This window comes from Capricornis sumatraensis, chromosome 3 (assembly GCF_032405125.1).
Source record: "Capricornis sumatraensis isolate serow.1 chromosome 3, serow.2, whole genome shotgun sequence".
Classification (NCBI taxonomy): Eukaryota; Metazoa; Chordata; class Mammalia; order Artiodactyla; family Bovidae; genus Capricornis; species Capricornis sumatraensis.
In genome coordinates this window covers 87,936,370-87,955,619 of record NC_091071.1, presented here as the reverse complement: position 1 = coordinate 87,955,619, position 19,250 = coordinate 87,936,370, and the positions used below count along the sequence as shown (strand labels likewise).

General features: G+C 39.6%; 2 protein-coding genes and 1 non-coding gene across 10 annotated transcripts in view; 1 reads left to right on the top strand and 2 right to left on the bottom strand.

Moving 5' to 3' along the window:
• The window catches only part of PRPF40A (pre-mRNA processing factor 40 homolog A), a 63,126-nt gene extending 56,571 nt beyond the window's left edge, over positions 1 to 6,555 (bottom strand). For 4 of the 8 annotated variants that reach the window (XM_068968617.1, XM_068968618.1, XM_068968619.1 and 1 more), the window contains exons 1-2: positions 6,346 to 6,555; positions 5,082 to 5,213 (exon numbers count right to left, since the gene is read on the bottom strand). In XM_068968617.1, the coding sequence (XP_068824718.1) occupies positions 5,082 to 5,213; positions 6,346 to 6,555 (342 nt within the window). The remainder of the gene's footprint in view (positions 1 to 5,081; positions 5,214 to 6,345) is intronic. The other 4 variants (XM_068968621.1, XM_068968622.1, XM_068968624.1 and 1 more) reach the window with 1 other exon arrangement.
• Positions 6,556 to 7,701: 1,146 nt separating this feature from the next.
• The window catches only part of ARL6IP6 (ARF like GTPase 6 interacting protein 6), a 37,632-nt gene continuing 26,083 nt past the window's right edge, over positions 7,702 to 19,250 (top strand). Inside the window, exons 1-2 of the mRNA XM_068968649.1 lie at positions 7,702 to 8,101; positions 9,918 to 9,971. Coding sequence (XP_068824750.1) covers positions 7,702 to 8,101; positions 9,918 to 9,971 — 454 coding nt within the window. The remainder of the gene's footprint in view (positions 8,102 to 9,917; positions 9,972 to 19,250) is intronic.
• Positions 14,441 to 14,543, bottom strand: LOC138077265 (U6 spliceosomal RNA). Its single transcript, XR_011144725.1, has one exon. It is a non-coding gene; the product is annotated as a U6 spliceosomal RNA (small nuclear RNA).

Genomic DNA, 19,250 nt, shown 5'->3' with positions numbered 1-19,250 from the left:
GAAGGGAATGGTAACCCACTCCAGTATTCTTGCCTCGTGAACTCCAAGGACAGAGCAGCCTGGCAGGCTACAGTCCATGGGGTCACAGAGATTCAGACACAACTGAGCTACTAACACACACACATACATTTATGTGTGTTAATATGCCGTTTTCTCATAAAAAGCAGACGAAATGGGTAAGTGTTCCCAATCCACCATTTCTCACAAATTATTAAATTTCAGGCAATGTTAATTCTATGCAATGTGATAGACAAAGCAAAATAAACAGACAAGGGGGGCAGTAATGGAAACTGCAGAAGTGGGGGAGGGAAAGATGGCCAAATAAAACTGAAAATACTAGGTAAAAAGTTTTAAAAGGCTTCAGCAAAACTTGACATCTTTAGAAAATACTGCACCCTGTGAATCTCAAGAGGGCCAAAGGGGTACAGTTCATTCTTCCAAAAGGACATAGTCTCCTTAACATCTCTCCAAGTAATCCCCATATACTTAGAAATACTACACTAGCTGAAGTTTTTGAATAAATTCAGACTTAAATAAGTTACTATGTAAAAATAATGAAACTAAAACCTATCAAAATCTCATTGTATTCTTAGGCCAAAAGTTATACCAACACGTTAGGTATGGGTCAATCTATTTTTTAAAATGTACTCATCTGGGTAATATAAATGCGTAAAGAAAGTTACCCAGATTCAACAATCTGTAAAAGTCTCTTTGTCACTGGCTAATGTTCAATTACACAGGAAGGACTTTGTGAACACCCAAAAATGACAATAACTTAAAAGCAACAACAAATCAACTTATAATGTTAGTCATAGTCAAATCAATCTAAGATACCAATATACTAGATTTTTCTGGAAGGCCTATATTTCAAATCATTTCTCCCTAGGGTATGGAAAAATATGTGGTAAAACTTAAAGAGATGATCACCAATGAAGTCATACAGACAGAAATTCACTTGCCTGTAATTTAAAGTAAATAGAAGTAACTTCTTTAATTTTATTCACCAAACAAAAATTACTTATGTATTTCATCTTATTTATCTTCCATTCTTGTCAAATGAAAAATCAACAGTAAAGGCAGACTCTAAAAATAAGTGGTAACAATGTAAAGTCATAAGTAACTACTGAAAACAGTTACATGTAACTGACTAATCTCCTGGCTTATACTGTAGGAAAGAGTATCTGTGTTTGTTTCATTCATTCAACAAGTAATTTACTGAGCACCCATGATGTGCCAAGAACTGTGCTCAGCACTATAGACTTCTTAAAAGTTCAGATCACAGCCTCTGCCCTCTAAGAGCTTACAATCTATTACTCATTGAAAAGACAAAGCAAGTAAAACCATAATAAAACAAGGCTAGAATAAGTGAAACAGTAAGAGTTATGGGCAGATTATATAGGATTTTATTTTGATAATCTGAAGGGGAGATGTATGCTGGGCAAATTTATTGCTGAGTACCTACTGGAGAAGACAGGACTTGAAATGGGAGAATTTAGGTAAATAAAGTAAAGTTCACAGTGGTAATGAGCTGGGGGCAAGAGAGCAAGAAAAACACAAGCTTGGTTGTGAAATATCATCACTCAAAATACCATGAGAAGACCAGTCTGAATTCATATTAGGGAATGCAAAGGCATGCAGCTCAGAATCATGCTTTGAATTATACAACAGGAGATCACTGAAAGTTAAGTTGTGGAAAGTAGATGTTAAACTATCCGCACAGGAAAACACTGAAAGTGTTAGGGCAAGAAAATAACGCACTGAAATCTAAAAAGTTTTTGAGGGGACAAGCTTGAAGCAAGAAAACTAGCTAAAAAGTTATAACGATATCCAAGGCATGATGCAGCTCAGATAGCAACAGGAATAGAAATAAGGTCTATAAAAACCTGCCTTATTCAATACAAGAACAAGAAAATCCAACTTAAAGAGGAATTATTCATTTATCAATTTTAACGAACAAAAGCAAAAAGAAAAAATACTGAATAACTAGAATTAGGGAGGCATCACTAAAAGAATTTATTTTCTTATATATCAACCCATAAAATCTTATATATATCATCTATCCTTATCAAATGATCTAAATTGAATCATAGGCTGTTAGAGCTGAAAGGGACCTTAATTCTTTTACTCTACTCTTCTCATTAAAAGAAGAGAAAAATTAAGAATTAAAGAAAGGGGAAAAAAAGATAGGGAGGAAGACTCTCTTGGGCTTAAGTGAAGACAAAATCACTTGTATAAGGACAGTTTATGTTGTAGAAAAGACAACAGAAAAATAAGATGTGAAAATATTTTAAAGCAAAACATTATTTACAATACACATGGAGAAAGAAGACAGCTTCATACATATCTTAATACACTCTCTTACTGGAAATAACATTTATACAACTTGTAAGGTCCCTTCCAACTATAAGACCCTATAATTCTATAAAAGTAGAAGCAAAACTTTCCCATCTGAAGCTACTGTACAATGAGAAAGGTAAGTTTAACTTACAGGATAAACTTCAAAGAATATTATTAAGCCCAAATGTTATTACTACTAACAGATTGAGTCTGAATTCTAAAAGGGGCATTCTAGGTTATCTTCTAAATTAAAACAAATGAAAACATACTACTCCTTTAATCAAAATCATTTGCTCTAATTTCAAAAAATACAAACTCTGGCTAATGTAGACTGTTACGTTCAGTCTGCATATTATTTTACAAACAAGTTTTAAAATTTCATGTCATGTTCAGTAGCATTCCAAATACCACAATCATTTAGCAAGTAAGACTGCCACCAGCTGGCCCCAGAATGAGATCTTAATGTGAACTAGATAATATACATGAAGGTTCCATAACCTTCAGTTGCAAAGTCTAAAGAATCTGTGAATTAACTTTTTAAAATTGGATGGCAGAACCCTACCAACTTTGTATCACTGCAGCCAACTATATAGGCACCCTGCTTCTTATTATCTTCTGACCACTTACTGCTCACTAACACTTCTGAGGTTGGGTAGAAAGAAGACATGATGCAGAAGAAAGTTCAAGTTTGAGAATTATCAACTTACTTTAAGGTAGTTTTTCATTGGGCTTTAAATTAGATTCCTGGATACATGATTATATTATTCATGCCCTCTCAGTCTGCTATGACACCTAAAAAAATTTGTTTTACCAAGATTTGGGCTCCATATTTGTTAGATACCAAGAGGAAAAAAATGGAGTAATCTAATTTAAGGGAAGAAAAAAAAGGGATTCTCTTGATTTCCTCAAAGCTGGACTCTTAAGTCATTCAATCATCATTCTAAAAGGAGCCAACAGAGACAGACAGACTTTTACACATCTAAATAGTCAGGGTAAGCATAAAGGCACAAAAGCTTAAAGGGCATATCCTGGGCTAGGAAAAATGTAGAAGAAAACCACAAGGTAAAAGTATCTGAATGAATGTGTACCAAGTAGCAAATAACCTCACTAGGAAGATGGTCACTATGAAGTAAAGAGAAAGGGCCATAAAGCAAACTGTGACCAGCTTATGTCAATGAGATACATGAATACTTAAAAAATAAAATAATATTTGCATGTTACTCGAAATGACTAGCTGGTATCTTGGTTTTGGTAGTGCAATAGCACCAATACAGCAAGGGTAAGCAGGTCAATCCCTTGCAAAACTTACCTTGATTGGCCCAATGGAAACAGAAGGCCCCAGAAAAGAGAGAAGCATCTGGCAGTAGCAAATTGTTTTATTTTATCTTTCTGTGGAAAGAAACTAATTTTAAATAAGAACCAGAGCATTTAAAGAGTAAATATTTTTTTAAAGCTCATTATCTAGTTAGAGCAGCTCTACTAAGAAAACAAGAAGAGCTCCTTGTTGTTTAGAGATGGAAGGAAACAGAAGAGGAATCAGAGTTGTTTCTCCATCACCTAGGGAGTTTTAAAACTTGTGTTATCCTAAAGTAACATAAATAGTTCTCTTATTTAAAGAACTCCTATAAGTAGAAATTTTGGGCCTGGTGCCTTTGAATAAAGACTTTTATACAAAATTAAGGGCTATATTCCAAATAAAAAATATAAACCACTTGACATTAAGCCCTTCTACTCTTAAATTAAAAAAAAAAAAAAAAAAAGACACAGAGTGAGCTCCCTTCTCCACTGCAATTTCACCAATTTAACTCAAACCATCAAGGTTTAAATGATTATCAAAGCAAATGATGCCCCCAACTGGCAGAAAGCTCATACCTAATTGACTGGCTTTCCAAAATATTGTTAGCCTAAACAGTTGATTTATCCAGATTCTAAATGGAAAGAACCCAGCCACTAAAGGATATGTGTATTACAGAACCTAACAGGGGGCATAAAATTATTTATGGTAACCAAACCTGTTACCTTTCTTCACTGTTTTTCTAGGAATTCAGTTTACTGAATTCATTGAGTCAGCATTAAAATCTTTTGGTCCAAATCACTCCCACAAAATGTCTGTTTATAATTTATGCTGGAGATAAGAGATAGCTAGCTCAAAAGCAGGAGTGCAGAAGCAATAAGCATTTAAGAAAACAAAAAAACAAACTAGTGTAAGTGGAAAATAATCTACCTATTTGGCACCATCCTATGAAGAACCAAATCAGAGTAGAATCTTCCCACATCCACCCCCACCACACACATCCACACACGACAGGAAGCTATTTCAGAAATAAAATTCATTCTAAGTCAAAGGCCTAAACAATTGCTGTTTTCAGATTCTATGCATGTACAACGTCCACCGACATAAATTGTATTGACATAGCAAATTACTTCAGTTGACATTCTTGGGGGGAGTAAAGCCATTAAACTCAAAAGCTTAGATATACATTGCTACTTTTAAATTAAAAATACAAAATAAAAACAACTCAGCTTTGTTACTGCAGAAAACAAACCTCTTATACAGAAGACTTTTCAATACCATCAAAATTTGATTAGTGTCATGGTTATTCAACATTTCACTTACTTAAAACATTATTTTGACATAAAATGAAACAAACAGCTGCAAGTATTGACCCAGATTTTGAAATTCTTTGACATAAGAATACCACAGGCAAAAGTAAACAAATAAATACAAAACAAAACATTCTTACTTGTCCCATTGGTGGTCCTCCCATTGGGGGCATCATTTGTGGCATCATTCCATGAGGTACAGGAGGCATATTCGCTCTCTGACCCATAGGATGCATTCCCATTGGGGCATAATGCATGCCAGGGTGCCCCATCTGAAAAAGAGGGACAATTTAAAAATTTGCCAAGTTTCAATAAATGCTTCTCAAAAATCTGACTCCTACAAATCAGTTTTGTGCATGACATAATATTTGGCTAATGTTCGACTCAATTATTTAGCTTATACTTTCTTGTCTTAAATAAAAGAATTATACCAGTATTTATGAGCTTGAACTTGACCAAATTTCAGAAAATGGAAAAATTAAAATCAGTACCGGACACCTAATTCATAGTTTTTTTTTTTTTTTTAAGAGCATGCTGATTTAATTAATTGCCAGTTGGCTTGCTAAACTGGGAGGAAATGCATGTGAAGGCCACCTTAACTGTTATGGTGAAAACCACAACTTTGTCCTACTTCACAGATATAAGATAGCCAACTATGTTTATTTTATAACGTCACATTATCAAGTTCATTTCTAAGCTGATTTTAAGCTTTAGAACGCTGAAAATTTACCCAAGTAACTGAGATGAGGGCTGGTCTTATAAAAGACAGCGTCGGTACCCAGGGACACTTCACTCCTAACAAACAAACATATTATTTCCTAATAGAATCTCTAACACAGCTAAAATTACTTATGCAAAAAAAAATTTTCCCCCCAAAGACTAAGCTCTGTTATTTACGAACACTAAACGTAAACAACTAATTTAGGCACCTTAATGCGCTTTTTATAAGACAACTCCTTTCTTTACGTGTGTCCATTGTTCCAGGTCGTAAAACCAGGTAGTTATCTCCTGCCAATTCTCCCACCTATCCCCCTGCTGCGAACACCACTATTAGTTAAGATTCTGGCAGACTCTGTTAAAAGTAAAAGTCTATGGAAAAAGTCTCCGTCTCCGCCTCCCCCTCCCTGCTTAACCCGGCCTACCTCTCCAAAACGCTCACCCCGCCCAGGGCCCAGCACCTCCACCGCGCATCTGCCTAGGCCGAACCTACTGAGAACTTCCAGGGTCCCACTTCCTTTCCTTTGTGCATCCTCGCTCTCCATTTCTCTCCCTCGGAACAAATCCCACCATCTCGAGCTCTTCCTTCGTCCACTCTCATCTTCTTCTCCTTTTGGAGAATGCTTCCTGTCTCTCTGACTCCGCTTTTCATTGTGCCGCTTTCCCCCTGCCCCACCGCTCCCTTACCGAGGGCCGTCTCCTCAGGAAGCCGTCAGCAGAGACCCAAGAGCTGGAGCAGAGGCTTGAGCCGGACAATCTCCGCTCCCCGTCCCCGAGACCCCGCGAGGGAGGATGGTTCTCCATTTCACTCACCATGAGGCCTCCACGCTCGGCTCCCGTCCCCGGCCTCATCGTCGGGCTCAGACTGCTCCGCCGGCGGCCACTGCCGCTACACATACCAACAAGAAGCGATCTGAGTGGCTGGCGCCCAGGGGGGCCAAAGGTTAAAGGCTGCCCTGCGCTATGGGGCGGGATCAGCGGGGCCAGTAAGCTGACAGGCTTTCCTGCTGTCCAATCAGACTGCGTTGCTGACTCGCAGCTCTTTGGCGATTCGCCCCCAGCCTCACCCTAACTCAGCGTCGACTGCATGGAGTTGGGGGAGGGGGACGGAAGAAGTTTCTGCGCCGATTCCCTTGCAGGGAAAACTCCACCAACTTTCCCCGGGGAAGGGAAGACAACGGTGTCCCAGCTTCCCGAACTTAGACTGCCACACCCCGTAGGGGGTGGACCAGTGGAGGCCTGCCACCTTCAACACTCCCCCGCCCGAATTACCTATGCCCCACAAATCTGAGGCCGCCAGAGGTGGGATGGGATGGGGGTGGAGTAAGCAGCCTCTAGCGTTAGCCTTGACCAGGGCAGGAGCTTGCGCGCGGAACTACAGGCGGAGGAAGGGGGCGGGGCAAGCTAGAGGAGGGGTCGTTAGGCGCGGGTTCGAGCTCCTTACGCACCAGCTGGGCGGCGCGCGCCAGGGTGGGGCGACGGTGGAGGCCTGCCCAGCGGCGTGGAGGAAAGTTGTGGTAGGGGCGGGGAGAACAATGTGAAAGGGAAGGCTGTATTGGGCAGTTAAGGGAGATGAGGGCGCCAGGCGCTGAGCTTCCATTACTGAGGGAAGCCGAGGGAGAGTGCAGCTGCAGAGAAGATGGGAGAAAGCAAACAGGTTCAGGAATGTGTGTTGGCGGGCGCTAGGACCGGGCGTAGAGGAGGTGCGCCTTTGGGACTGCGAAGGCACGCGCTAGTTTAGAGGTGACGCGAAGGTGGCGGAGGTTTTTGGCGGAGAGACTAAACGCTGCACGGAGAGGAAACTCGGCTGCCTTGGGCCTCGGCTCGCCTTCCCTCGTACTGCTTGCGGGTAGTACTCTGGTCCAGGGGCGCCCAGCCTCTCGTCGGCCCCACGGCACCTTACTCGCCCGAGCACGCACCCCTGCGCGCCTGGGCCTAGTGGTGGAGGCCGCGGGGGGCCAGGCTGCTCATTGGCTACTGCGACCGCGGGGCGGGGTAGGTGGGCGACGTTGGACCTCCGAGGGCCTGAGTGTCTTTCCCGCCATGTCGTTTGTGGAGAGCGGGAGGCGTTCGGCCCTTCTGCGCCGCCGGCCCGGCACCCCTGTCCCGTTCGCTCGACCTCCGTATTCCGTTTTCAGTCAGGGAGATAGCTGGGGTGAGGGCGAAGTCGAAGAGGAGGAGGGATGCGACCAAGTGGCCCGTGATTTGCGGGCGGAGTTCTCGGCCGGGTCGTCATCGAAACTCAGAAAGGACCCGGTACTCCGGACAGATGGGGACGGATCTCCGATTCTGCCCGATAAACGCAATGGAATTTTCTCGGCGGATGCGGGTGGTAAAGCCCTGGCTCGGCGTTGGCCGGTCCAGGTCCTCTCAATTCTCTGTTCGCTGCTGTTCGCCATCCTCCTTGCCTGCCTGCTCGCCATCACCTACCTGATCGTAAAAGGTACAGATGGAAGCCCGGGCCTTGAAAGTCTATCCAGAGTTTACTTCAGTTGAGCCTGGACGTGGCCCTTGCCTTCATCGCCCTCTCCCCTATCGAAGCTGCAAGCTTGGTAGCTGGTTTCATCCATACGCCTCATCCGCACTTTTCTTTGGTCTTCCCCTTTGTCTTCTCTTTTCTTAAAAGTAGAAGACGTTGGTCGGTGATCAGGAGGCCCATTTTAAGAAAGGGTCTTGATAGGTTGGTAGTCTTGAAGAAATAATGAAATCAGTGAACACTTGGGGATAAAATATTGGTAAAATCAAGCGAAATGCAAAACAACTGTCCTTAGAGGAAGGCGGTGAAAAGGGTAATCTAAAAAAGCTATACAAGTTCCGCAAATGGCTAGAGGTGTACAATCCACCTGTTCTGTACACATTGAGTTCCTAAAGAACAAGGATTTGCATTGCACAGCCCAAAATGTCTGCTGCTGCTGCTAAGTCGCTTCAGTCGTGTCCCACTCTGTGTGACCCCATAGATGGCAGCCCACCAGGCTCCCCCGTCCCTGGGATTCTCCAGGCAAGAACGCTACTTAGGTAAAATAGTCCCTCTTGGATTTTGTACTAGGTTTGCAACCCAGTGTATTGGTGAAATTCTGTTGCAAACCAAGTCTCTTCTTTCTCTGATTAATGGTTTTACATTTCCGTGTCTGAAGTTGAAATACTGGCCAGGTTGAAATAGAAATATGCCTTGAAAGGTTTTCCAGAACTCGTACAAATGTATTATGTGTTTGGATATTTTACCATAGGAAGAATCAGACCTGAGTTGAAACCTCAGTTCTAACTGTGATTTTGGCTAAGTTATTGGGAAAAAAAACTACCTTAGTTGTATGAAAAGCACCCAACACGTCACTTGAGTATTAGTTTTACTTCACTAAGTAGAATTAAATCTATTTAATTATAGTTTTTATTTCCCTCTTTGCTTCAGGCCCCTTATGAGCTGTTCATGGCATCTAACACCTCTCCTGGAGAAGGCAATGGCACCTCACTCTAGTACTCTTGCCTGGAAAATCCCATGGACGATGGAGCCTGGTGGGCTGCAGTCCATGGGGTCGCTGAGGGTCGCACATCACTGAGCGACTTCACTTTCACTTTTCACTTTCATGCATTGGAGAAGGAAATGGCACCCCACTCCAGTGTTCCTGCCTGGAGAATCCCAGGGACGGGGGAGCCTGGTGGGCTGCCATCTATGGGGTCGCACAGAGTCGGACGTGACTGAAGTGACTTAGCAGTAGCAACACCTCTCTATGCTTGATTTTCATACAGAAGACAGATTGGCATGTTAATGTGAGAGTTTGACCTCTTCATACAATGGTACAGGGTGTAAACTGTCAGTGTTAAATATTTGGGTGCCAGTGTTTCATTCCTCAACCACTCCCTTCCTCCATTTTTTCAAAGCAGCTCAGTTTTGTCTTGTAGGTAGTTGTTTCTGTTTTACTCAGAGAGATTGCCTTTGTTCATAAAGTCATAAAACTTGATAAGTGGAAGTGCATTCCAGAAGACCTTAAACTGTGTTTATTTTGGAGAATAAAGAGCTGAACTCAAAAACTAGTAATTTGCCTTGTATAAAATGTCTTGGGAATAAAAATTCCCATTTTAAATACATAGCAGTTGATCATAAAGACATCTTATTTGCTTCCTGAAAGTCACATAGCTAGTAAATGGAATCCAGGTTTGAACCCAGTTGTTCCCAGCTCCAGAGCAGTTTCCAGAACTCTGCGTCTTTCTAGCCTTTGCGTTTCTGTTCAAGTTATAAAATCATCTCTTTTTTGTATTTACAGAGTTACATGCTGAAAATTTGAAGAATGAAGATGGTGTAAACACTGGACTGTTAGGTATGGACCTTACTGTCACTTGATTTTTGAGCTCACTTGTTTTTTATGTTTTAATGATATACAGGTTTGGATAAAATACTTAATATATTCCCTGTGTGGTGGTGTTTCACTTTTCTTCACTTGTATATGTATGTGGTATATTTTGGTAGACTTTCTTTTTATGTATATGTTTGTTTGTATGCCAGACACACTAGGAATATATTTTGAACACAACTGTATGTAACAGACCCAGAGAATACTTAACATTTTTTAGTTACCTTTTGCAAAAGCTTCTCTACACCTCTTTTGAGGAGGTAAACAAACATTTCCCCACAGACTTAACAAAGATAACATCTTAAGCAGGCCTCAGAAGTTTAAGTTCAAATCTCCTTATAAGCAACTTGGTTTTTTAAAAAATATGAAAAGTATTGGGTATACTTAACACAAGCTAGTTATGACCAGGGAAAAGACCTGAGTTTCTATAGAATGTCAGTAGAATGCTAGTTTACAGATTTGTAGTAAAAAATTCAGTTGTTATTTAATCTTTATTTTTCTCTGCCAAAATAATTGTGAAGAGTTCAGAATTTTACCTGTCTGGCATATTTTTCTCCTATTTGCTATAATTTATTTGGCTGGTCACTTTGAATTGGGGATGAGGGTTATGGGAAATGATTGAGAGCCTATCCCAGTTGTTATTCCCTCTCCCAATCTTAGCTAACTATTTAAATTAGCTCTTCAAGCCTAATGTCCTCATGATTAGGACAACAGAGTCCACCTGATTTTGCCGAAAGGGACGCTTTACATCTTCAAATTATGAACAGATTAGTTTGCTGGATGTCCCATGAAAACTTGTCTGTGCTTAACTTCTGGCATGAGAAAACATGTCCTTTTCAGTTGCTCATTTTGTTAGTGTGCCTCTGTGTTGTTAAACTGTTGCATCTCTAAAATCAACAGTGATCATAAGGCTTTTCATAACATTTATTGATCTGTCAACTCTTGACTGAAAGGAACAGTATATAAGCCTAAATGCCTGTTAAGAAACTTAGTTTTTAAAGGAGCTGAGACACTGCTATGCTCATGCTTGTTGCTGTGAAAGAAATGTTCATGGGGAGCCCCATTTATAGTTGTTTTAAAAAGGTTCCTGATGAGCATTGTTATCAGTGCCTTTGGGAGTTAATTGATCCTAATGGCTAACAGGATTAGGCTATTACAGTGTTCATCTTAACTAGTGAGGTAGGCCCACCAAGGAGATGTGATTAATACTTTCGGTTGGCTTTGGAACTCATCTCCCCAAATCTTCCCTGGGTGGCATTGGAATCACACTGCAGAGTTCGTAGGGCTTTCCTTTTATAATTGTCCTGTAAGCCTATTTTTCAGATAAATTAATAAAATAAAACTTAAGGTCATTTAGTTGAAAATCACATTCCAGCCACTCCTCCTTGAAGTTATTTTCTGGCCAAATTGATTGCACTAATCATATATAACATTGAACTGTTTCATTTTCCACATTTGCTTTTCTGTCAGCATTTTCCCAAATTTTATCACGTTTCACAGTTAGTCCTATTTCCAATTTTTGCATTTTTTCCTTAGTTTTATAACTAGGAAAGTATAAGAAAGAATGATAAATGATTTTTTATTTGAGGCAAATCTGAAATAAGTGCATAAAATAATAGAAGGAATTGCCCTTAGCAGATACTCCTTAATCTGAGACTGTTGTTATCAAATGTAGTGCTAGTACTTTTCCAAACACTGTAAATAGTACTATATGGAAATTGTAATCAGATTTTGTGGAGTTCCTTCAGTGTCTAAAAAAGGTTTTAAATTTGATCTTTGGTTCCTATGACATCTATTAGTTAGTAGTTACCTTTAAGTCTCTTTTGTGGCTAGGAGCAGATTCCTAGCAGTGTCAAGGGCTGTTTATTTTTTAGCTGCCCATTTACTGCTCATTTTATGCTTGAGATGTTTCCAAGCTTCTACACATTTTCCAGAGAAGAGATGACTGACAAAGATGAAGCCTGCTCATTTAAAGAGATGATGATTGATTTCTTTTCTTCTGCAGAGTGATAAATGAGACTTTGTACCATCATAACTGAATGATACAGAACATTAGAAATATGGTAAAAATTTCCAAGGGAAAGGGTGTGTTGGGAAATGACCCATTCTCTTAGAAAGGTGCAAGTTGGTAGCAACGGACTCAGTTTCTTCCTCACAATGAAAGCTGATTGAAACCATAAACTTGAGCTTTTTAGTGGGTGTATAATATGAACCTTATAATTTGAGCCCACAGTCTACTAAGGAAATAATATAGTACTCTGTAGTTGGGTAGGGTAACTCTAATATTTCATCTAAAAATTCACAAATATGTTATCCTATTCCGCAGTGGAGTCTTTATAAAATTTTGTATATTGCTGATAACAGTAAAAGAACCAAGGCAAAAAAAGAAGAGAAAAGCAAAAAGCCCTAAAACACTGGAAGGATACAACCAAACTGTTAGTTTATCTGAATTTTGAAATTGTAGCTTTTTTTAATCTCTGTTGTTTGTAATGAATGACTGTAACGCCTAATGAGAAAAACTTTGTTTAAAAAAAGCACAAGTGTAAGTTTAAGAAAGTGTGAAAAACATGTTCAACAATTAACAATAGTACTGAACTATTACAGGATGCCAAAAATGTGTTATCTCACCTGGTATTCCCAACTATCCTGCATCCATAAATATAAAATACTCATTCTAAATCAAAACTCAAGACAGTGTATATGAGAATTTTTATGCCATCAGATAACTTAGGTGTGGTAGCAAGGCAAAAACAATACAGATCATTATCCAGAATTACAGTGTGCAGGTGAATTATTAGTCATTAAATCATTACAAGTCTTCTCCTAACATGTAAAAGTATTAATGAGAACCAGACATTAGGAGCTCTATTTCTCAATAAGTTGGTTTATTATTAGTGTGGTGCTACCTGGCCCAGCTGATGGAAAGGATGTTTCTTAGGCTAATGAAGTCAGACAAGTTAGCATCAGAATCACCTGGAAAACTTGTTAAAGCGTTTTGCTGGGCTTCACCTAGTCTAGTGGAGAAGGCAATGGCACCCCACTCCAGCACTTTTGCCTGGAAAATCCCATGGATGGAGGAGCCTGGTAGGCTGCAGTCCGAGGGGTTGCGAAGAGTCAGACACGAGTGAGCAACTTCCCTTTCACTTTTCACTTTCATGCATTGGAGAAGGAAATGGCAGCCCAGTCCAGTGTTCTTGCCTGAAGAATCCCAGGAATGGGGGAGCCTGGTGGGCCGCCGTCTATGGGATTGCACAGAGTCAGATACGACTGAAGCGACTTAGCAGCAGCAGCAGCACCTAGAGTTTCTGTTCAGTAAGTATAAGGTAGAGCCCAGAAATTTTCATTCCTCATAGATTTCTAGGTGATGCTCATGCTGCTAGTTTACAAGAACCACTAGTCTAGTGGTTTTTATTCCTCAGTTATAGCAACAGAAAACAAAAAAAAAAAACCCTGAAGATTTTCTCACTCTAAATTTATGAAATTTCAGACCCTATCCTTAGTCTCCTGGATCGAAGTTAAAGTCACCTAATAGGCTGCACTCTCAGGATCCTCTCAGGGTCTGTTAGACCCAGTCTTCATTTTTAAATTTTCTTGAGCAGTTCTTTTTGTAAGAATTATTTCATGTCGCTTATTCTTACTTATGGGACCTTCCACGGAATAAAGAGAAAATTGAGATATATATTTTTTGATAGAATAAAGCTTATTTGATCTTGAAATTACCTTATTGGTGCATTGGCCTCTTTTATATATCAAAGATACATTATAAGATTTTAGTGATTTATTTTCCTGTATCTGGAAACACTTTGTTATTGTATTATATTAGGAATCATTTAATATTACTCATCAGTTATTCTCAACCGTGCTAAAAAGAATAAAATAATTTTGATAAAATATTCCAGAGCAGAGGTCAGCGAATCCTGATCTGCTGCCTGTTTTTGCAAATTGAATTTCGTTGTAGCATACCTGTGCCCCATTGTTTTATCTATTGATTATGGATGCTTTCATGCTAAAACGTCCTAGTTGAGTAGTTGGGAAAGAGACCTGATGGTAAGCGGAGCTGAGGATATTTACCATCTGGTTGTTTTCGGGAAAACTATTGTATTCTCAACCAGGTGTCATTTAACAGAGAGGACGAAGGCAAAAACACAAACCGTCCCCTTTTGCTAAAATATGTACAACGTTCTTTTTCATCTTTTATGAGTCTGTGCCTACTAATTTATTTGATACTGTTTGTAAATGGACAAATGCTAATGTCAGGTGATTGGAAAGGAATAGGGGGAAAAATCATTGGATTGAGCATTCAGATTGTTTAAAAATCTAAAAATGAATATGTTTTACAGATTATAGAGCTAAGTTGGCTAAGTAATATTCCATTGTATACATATACCATAGCTTCTCTATGCATTCATCTGTCAATGGTCATCTAGGTTGCTTCTAAAAATGTGGAACACTTAATAAATTTGCATGTCATCCTTGCACAGGGGCCATGCTAATCTCTGGATTGTTGCAGTTTTAGTATGCTGCTACTGCTAAGTCACTTCAGTTGTGTCCGACTCTGTGTGACCCCATAGACGGCAGGCCTCCAGGCTCCCCCGTCCCTGGGATTCTCCAGGCAAGAACACTGGAGTGGGTTGCCATTTCATTCTCCAATGCATGAAAGTGAAAAGTGAAAGTCAAGTCGCTCAGTCGTGTCCGACTCGTTGTGACCCCATGGACTGTGGCCTACCAGGCTCCCCTGCCCATGGGATTTGCCAGGCAAGAGGACTGGAGTGGGGTGCCATCGCCTTATGTGCTACCAAAGTGAGCACTCACTATATTCTTTCTTTTACTTTTGTGTATTGTTCATAATAAAAAAAGTTTTTTTTTAAAGTTTCCCTTGTGAATATGATGTTTTAACAGGATTGGAAAACTACAAATGATACTTAACTCGTTTCATCAGTTTCAATCAGAATATTCCCTTTCACTCCTTAACCTTTTAATAGGAAAGGGAGTGGAATTCCTACAAGCTGTGTGGCAGATTGACAGAATAGTTGAGTGGAGACCTTTATCAGTGCAGCTGCTGTACTCCAACTGTGTGTTCAGGTCAGATGGCACTGGTAGGGGAGGAAAGACCCCTTTCCTCTGCTCCTGTACTTGGAAATAAGTTTGAAGACCCATGGCTGTTGAGCTTTTTGATAAAGTTGCACACATTTGCTTACCATTAAAATTGTTGATTAGTTCTATGCATAAGTCCATCAAAGCTTTTATTAGTAGCCAGGTGGTTATAGTTTTTACAGCTTATAAAACTACCGGTTAATTTTGATTTTTAATTCCATAACTTAGTTATATGAGTTATAGTCTCATGAAAAAAATTTCATTAAAACAAAGGTAACCATTAACCTACTTGTGTATTTTCAGGTCTTTTTCTATTTGTTTATATGTATATAATAAGTATAATAACTTAAGATACGCAGTTTTATCACAGATGTAGAAAAAATAATTGTAATCATGCATATGCTGCAGCTTCATTAAAATATCTTGGAGTTCGTTCTGTATCAGTAAACATAGTTCTACCTCATTCTTTTTTATTACTGCATTATATTTCATACTATTTCAGTTTACTTAAACATTTCAAACATCAGAAGCTCTAAAACAGAACTTGGAATTTATCAATATGTGGTCACATCTTGTCCTCTTGTTTATTTATGACAGGAATACATCTTAGAAGAATGTAACTGATAGCTTAACATTTTTTAATAAGACACCTTTCCCAGTATGGGAACATGGGAGATTTTTGTTTTGTTTTTCTGTTTGTTTCTGCTTACATCTCTGACTTCATAAAACTTCTGAAAGTCATCTCATCTCTATAAGCCTGAAATTGCTAAATAAAATTGAAATGTTTACAACATATCATAATCTTTCTTTGCTGGAAGCTTTTTTAGAAAACAGAGCTGCCATCATATTTCTAGGAAAATAACTATACTTTGAAATAAAAATCATATATTTTGAAAACGGATCTCCTCAATTAGATAAGTGAATATAAAACTCCAGTAAAGGGATTAGAATAGGAATTTCCCACCTACTCTCGTATTTGCTTTAGGTGAAACCATTGAGTCCACGGGGTTACAGTGGATGAAAGAGATTTTCCATCATATCAACTGATGAAAATTAACTATAGAAAAGAAGCAAGGATGTGTGTATTTAAAGACCTGTATCCTTTGACACAGCAGTTGTTCAGAAATTTGTTACAGATGTCTTTGTATAACTGTAAGAATATTACTTGCAGCTTTGTTTTTAATGGTGAAAAGTGCAATAATAAAAGTACGCAGTGGAATTGCGGCTATGTGTACTGGATATGGAAGGTCTCCAAAAATGTTGTGTGAAAAAGTTCAGGACAGTTTTTCTAGTGAGAATCCCATTTGTGGAAAATAAGCTGAGAAAATAAATACATGGCATACATTTGTATGTAACTGGCTCATTCTTGTACATAGCTATCTACATTACCTGTAATTTTTACAAAAGATTGCTTTTAGAAACAGTTGGTAAATTGGAGAAGGAAGACTAACTTAATTTTTATGTACCTTTAAAAAATTATGTTAACTTGGTAAAATGGGTTTATAAAACATGTTATCAAATTTTAAACTTAAAGATTTTTGTTAAAAAATGCAGTTGTGAACTGCCAACTTTTGTGGCTTTTCTGCTTGTTCATACATGAATTGAGTAATTTCAGAAGCATACACACACTTCTAGACCACAGTATTGCAATGTACTACAGTATTGCGAGGTACTCTTTTAGCCTTATCGTTGTGATGTGACTTTTATCAGGGATGTAACTGTTAATCAGTTCAAAGTGAATGTAAAATAACTAAAATGCCCAAAATGAGGCAGGCACTTAGATCATAGAATAGTAGTTATTTCTGAAGACTCAAGAATATATTTGTGTTAAATCCGAGAAGTGTTCTGTTAAAGCACCTGAGTAAAAAAGCCAGATGGGCCTTAAGGAGCCTCACATTTATTGTTGGTTATTTTGTGTCTTTCTCACTTTTTTAGATATTTAGAATTTTCCATCATTCCACCGTAGTCCCCATACAGTCTCTGAGTTGGCAGGAAGGTTGCCCTCAGTCTTTACTCAGGTTCTCTCTGCCCAGTCCCACATTGGGTACAGTTTTAGGGTTTGACTGTGCCAGGACATTGGGATGGGAATACGATCTAGTCCTCAAGACATTTGCTCAAATGACTTACTGCTGAAACATTTTGCATTCTGTTCAGGATGGCCTTTCAGATGCAGCAGCTTCCAAGCCACATGACCATGTGCTATTTCTATGCCCCACTTAAGGCAGAGGCATCTGCAAAGTTGGCTCAGGACCTGTCTGCCAAGATTCTGTATACAGCTCCATTTCCTCTTTAGTGTGTGTGGCTTCTTGATGGCTCCACCAGGAAGCCTGAGCAACACTACCACCTCTCCATATACACATACAAATGTAGCCACACGTACACCACTTTCAAAACCAGGACTGTTTCCCATCTGTAGATAAAGCCCTCACTGTCTCCCTGTTCTACACATTTTTTTCTGTATCCTTGCTATCCAAAATATTTTGTCTTTACCCTCCTCCTTCTTATATCTGTCCTACTAGTTCCCTTAATTTTGCAGCATAAAAACCAAAGAGACGTAGGGCTGTTTCTCCTTTCTTTGCCACATCCTTCTGGGGCAGTTAACACAAAGTTCGTTATCTTTTGAAAACGGGGTAAGGGAAGGGGAACTATCAGGAGAAAAAAATTAGGTTCATCTTTCAAAAATACTTTGCCACAGATTTATTACTTCATTGCTCTGAGTTTCTCTTTCAGTAACTCAGTCTGGTACTGAGTTTTAATTAGTTTACAGACCAGTCCACATATTTATTTTCTACTTGCTAAAATAAAGCTATATTTGGTTGTGCATTTTGTGCAGCCAGGGAATTTAGTAATTCATAAGTCAGCCTCTGTTGTAGTCTTCTCAGCCTTTCTTCTGTGTACTCCTGAGGCGTGGGATACACTCATCGGTAGTGGTGGCTTGGTAAACTATGAAGGAGGCAATTTGAATGTGTATCTTCAATCCTTCAAATTAATTTCTTCTCTCTCTCAGTCACTCTGTTTATTCCCCACGTTGTTCCATATCTTAACTCTTTCCTCTTGCAGCTTATTGTAGTACTGCTCTTTTGACTTGATATCTCTTATAAATTGCAATTACAGTGTGAATGAAAATCTAGGATCCCAGCCCATTTATAAATTGGAAAGTAACATTTCTTCATGTACCGAGCAAAGTTAAGTAATCAGATTAAGTTTGTAATGTTTGTAGGAAAATTATAAAGAGTAGACACTCTAATAAAATTAATTCATATGTCAAAAGTTCATGGTATGGAAAGAAAGGGATCAGTTCAGTTCAGTCGCTCAGTTGTGTCCGACTCCCTGCGACCCCATGAATCGCAGCACGCCAGGCCTCCCTGTCCATCACCAACTCCTGGAGTTCACTCAAACTCATGTACATCAAGTCGGTGATGCCATCCAGCCATCTCATCCTCTGTCGTCCTCTTCTTCTCCTGCCCCCAATCCTTCCCAGCATCAGGGTCTTTTCCAGTGAGTCAACTCTTCGCATGAGGTGGCCAAAGTACTGGAGTTTCAGCTTCAAACTCAGTCCTTCCAATGAACACCCAGGACTGATCTCCTTTAGGATGGACTGCTTGGACCTCCTTGCAGTCCAAGGGAGGGACTCTCAAGAGTCTTTTCCAATACCACAGTTCAAAAGCATCAGTTCTTCAGCACTCAGCTTTCTTCACAGTCCAACTCTCCCTTCCATATGTGACCACTGGAAAAACCATAGCCTTGGCTAGCCGGACCTTTGTTGGCAAAGTAATGTCTCTGCTTTTTAATATGCTATCTATGTTGGTCATAACTTTTCTTCCAAGGAGTAAGCGTCTTTTAATTTCATGGCTGCAATCACCATCTGCAGTGATTTTGAAGCCCCCCAAAATAAAGTCAGCCACTGTTTCCACTGTTTCCCCATCTATTTCCCATGAAGTGATGAGACCAGATGCCATGATCTTCGTTTTCTGAATGTTGAGCTTTAAGCCAACTTTTGCGCTCTCCTCTTTCACTTTCATCAAGAGGCTTTTTAGTTCCTCTTCACTTTCTGCCATAAGGGTGGTGTCATCTGCATATCTGAGGTTACTGATATTTCTCCCAGCAATCTTGATTCCAGCTTGTGCTTCCTCCAGCCCAGCATTTCGTATG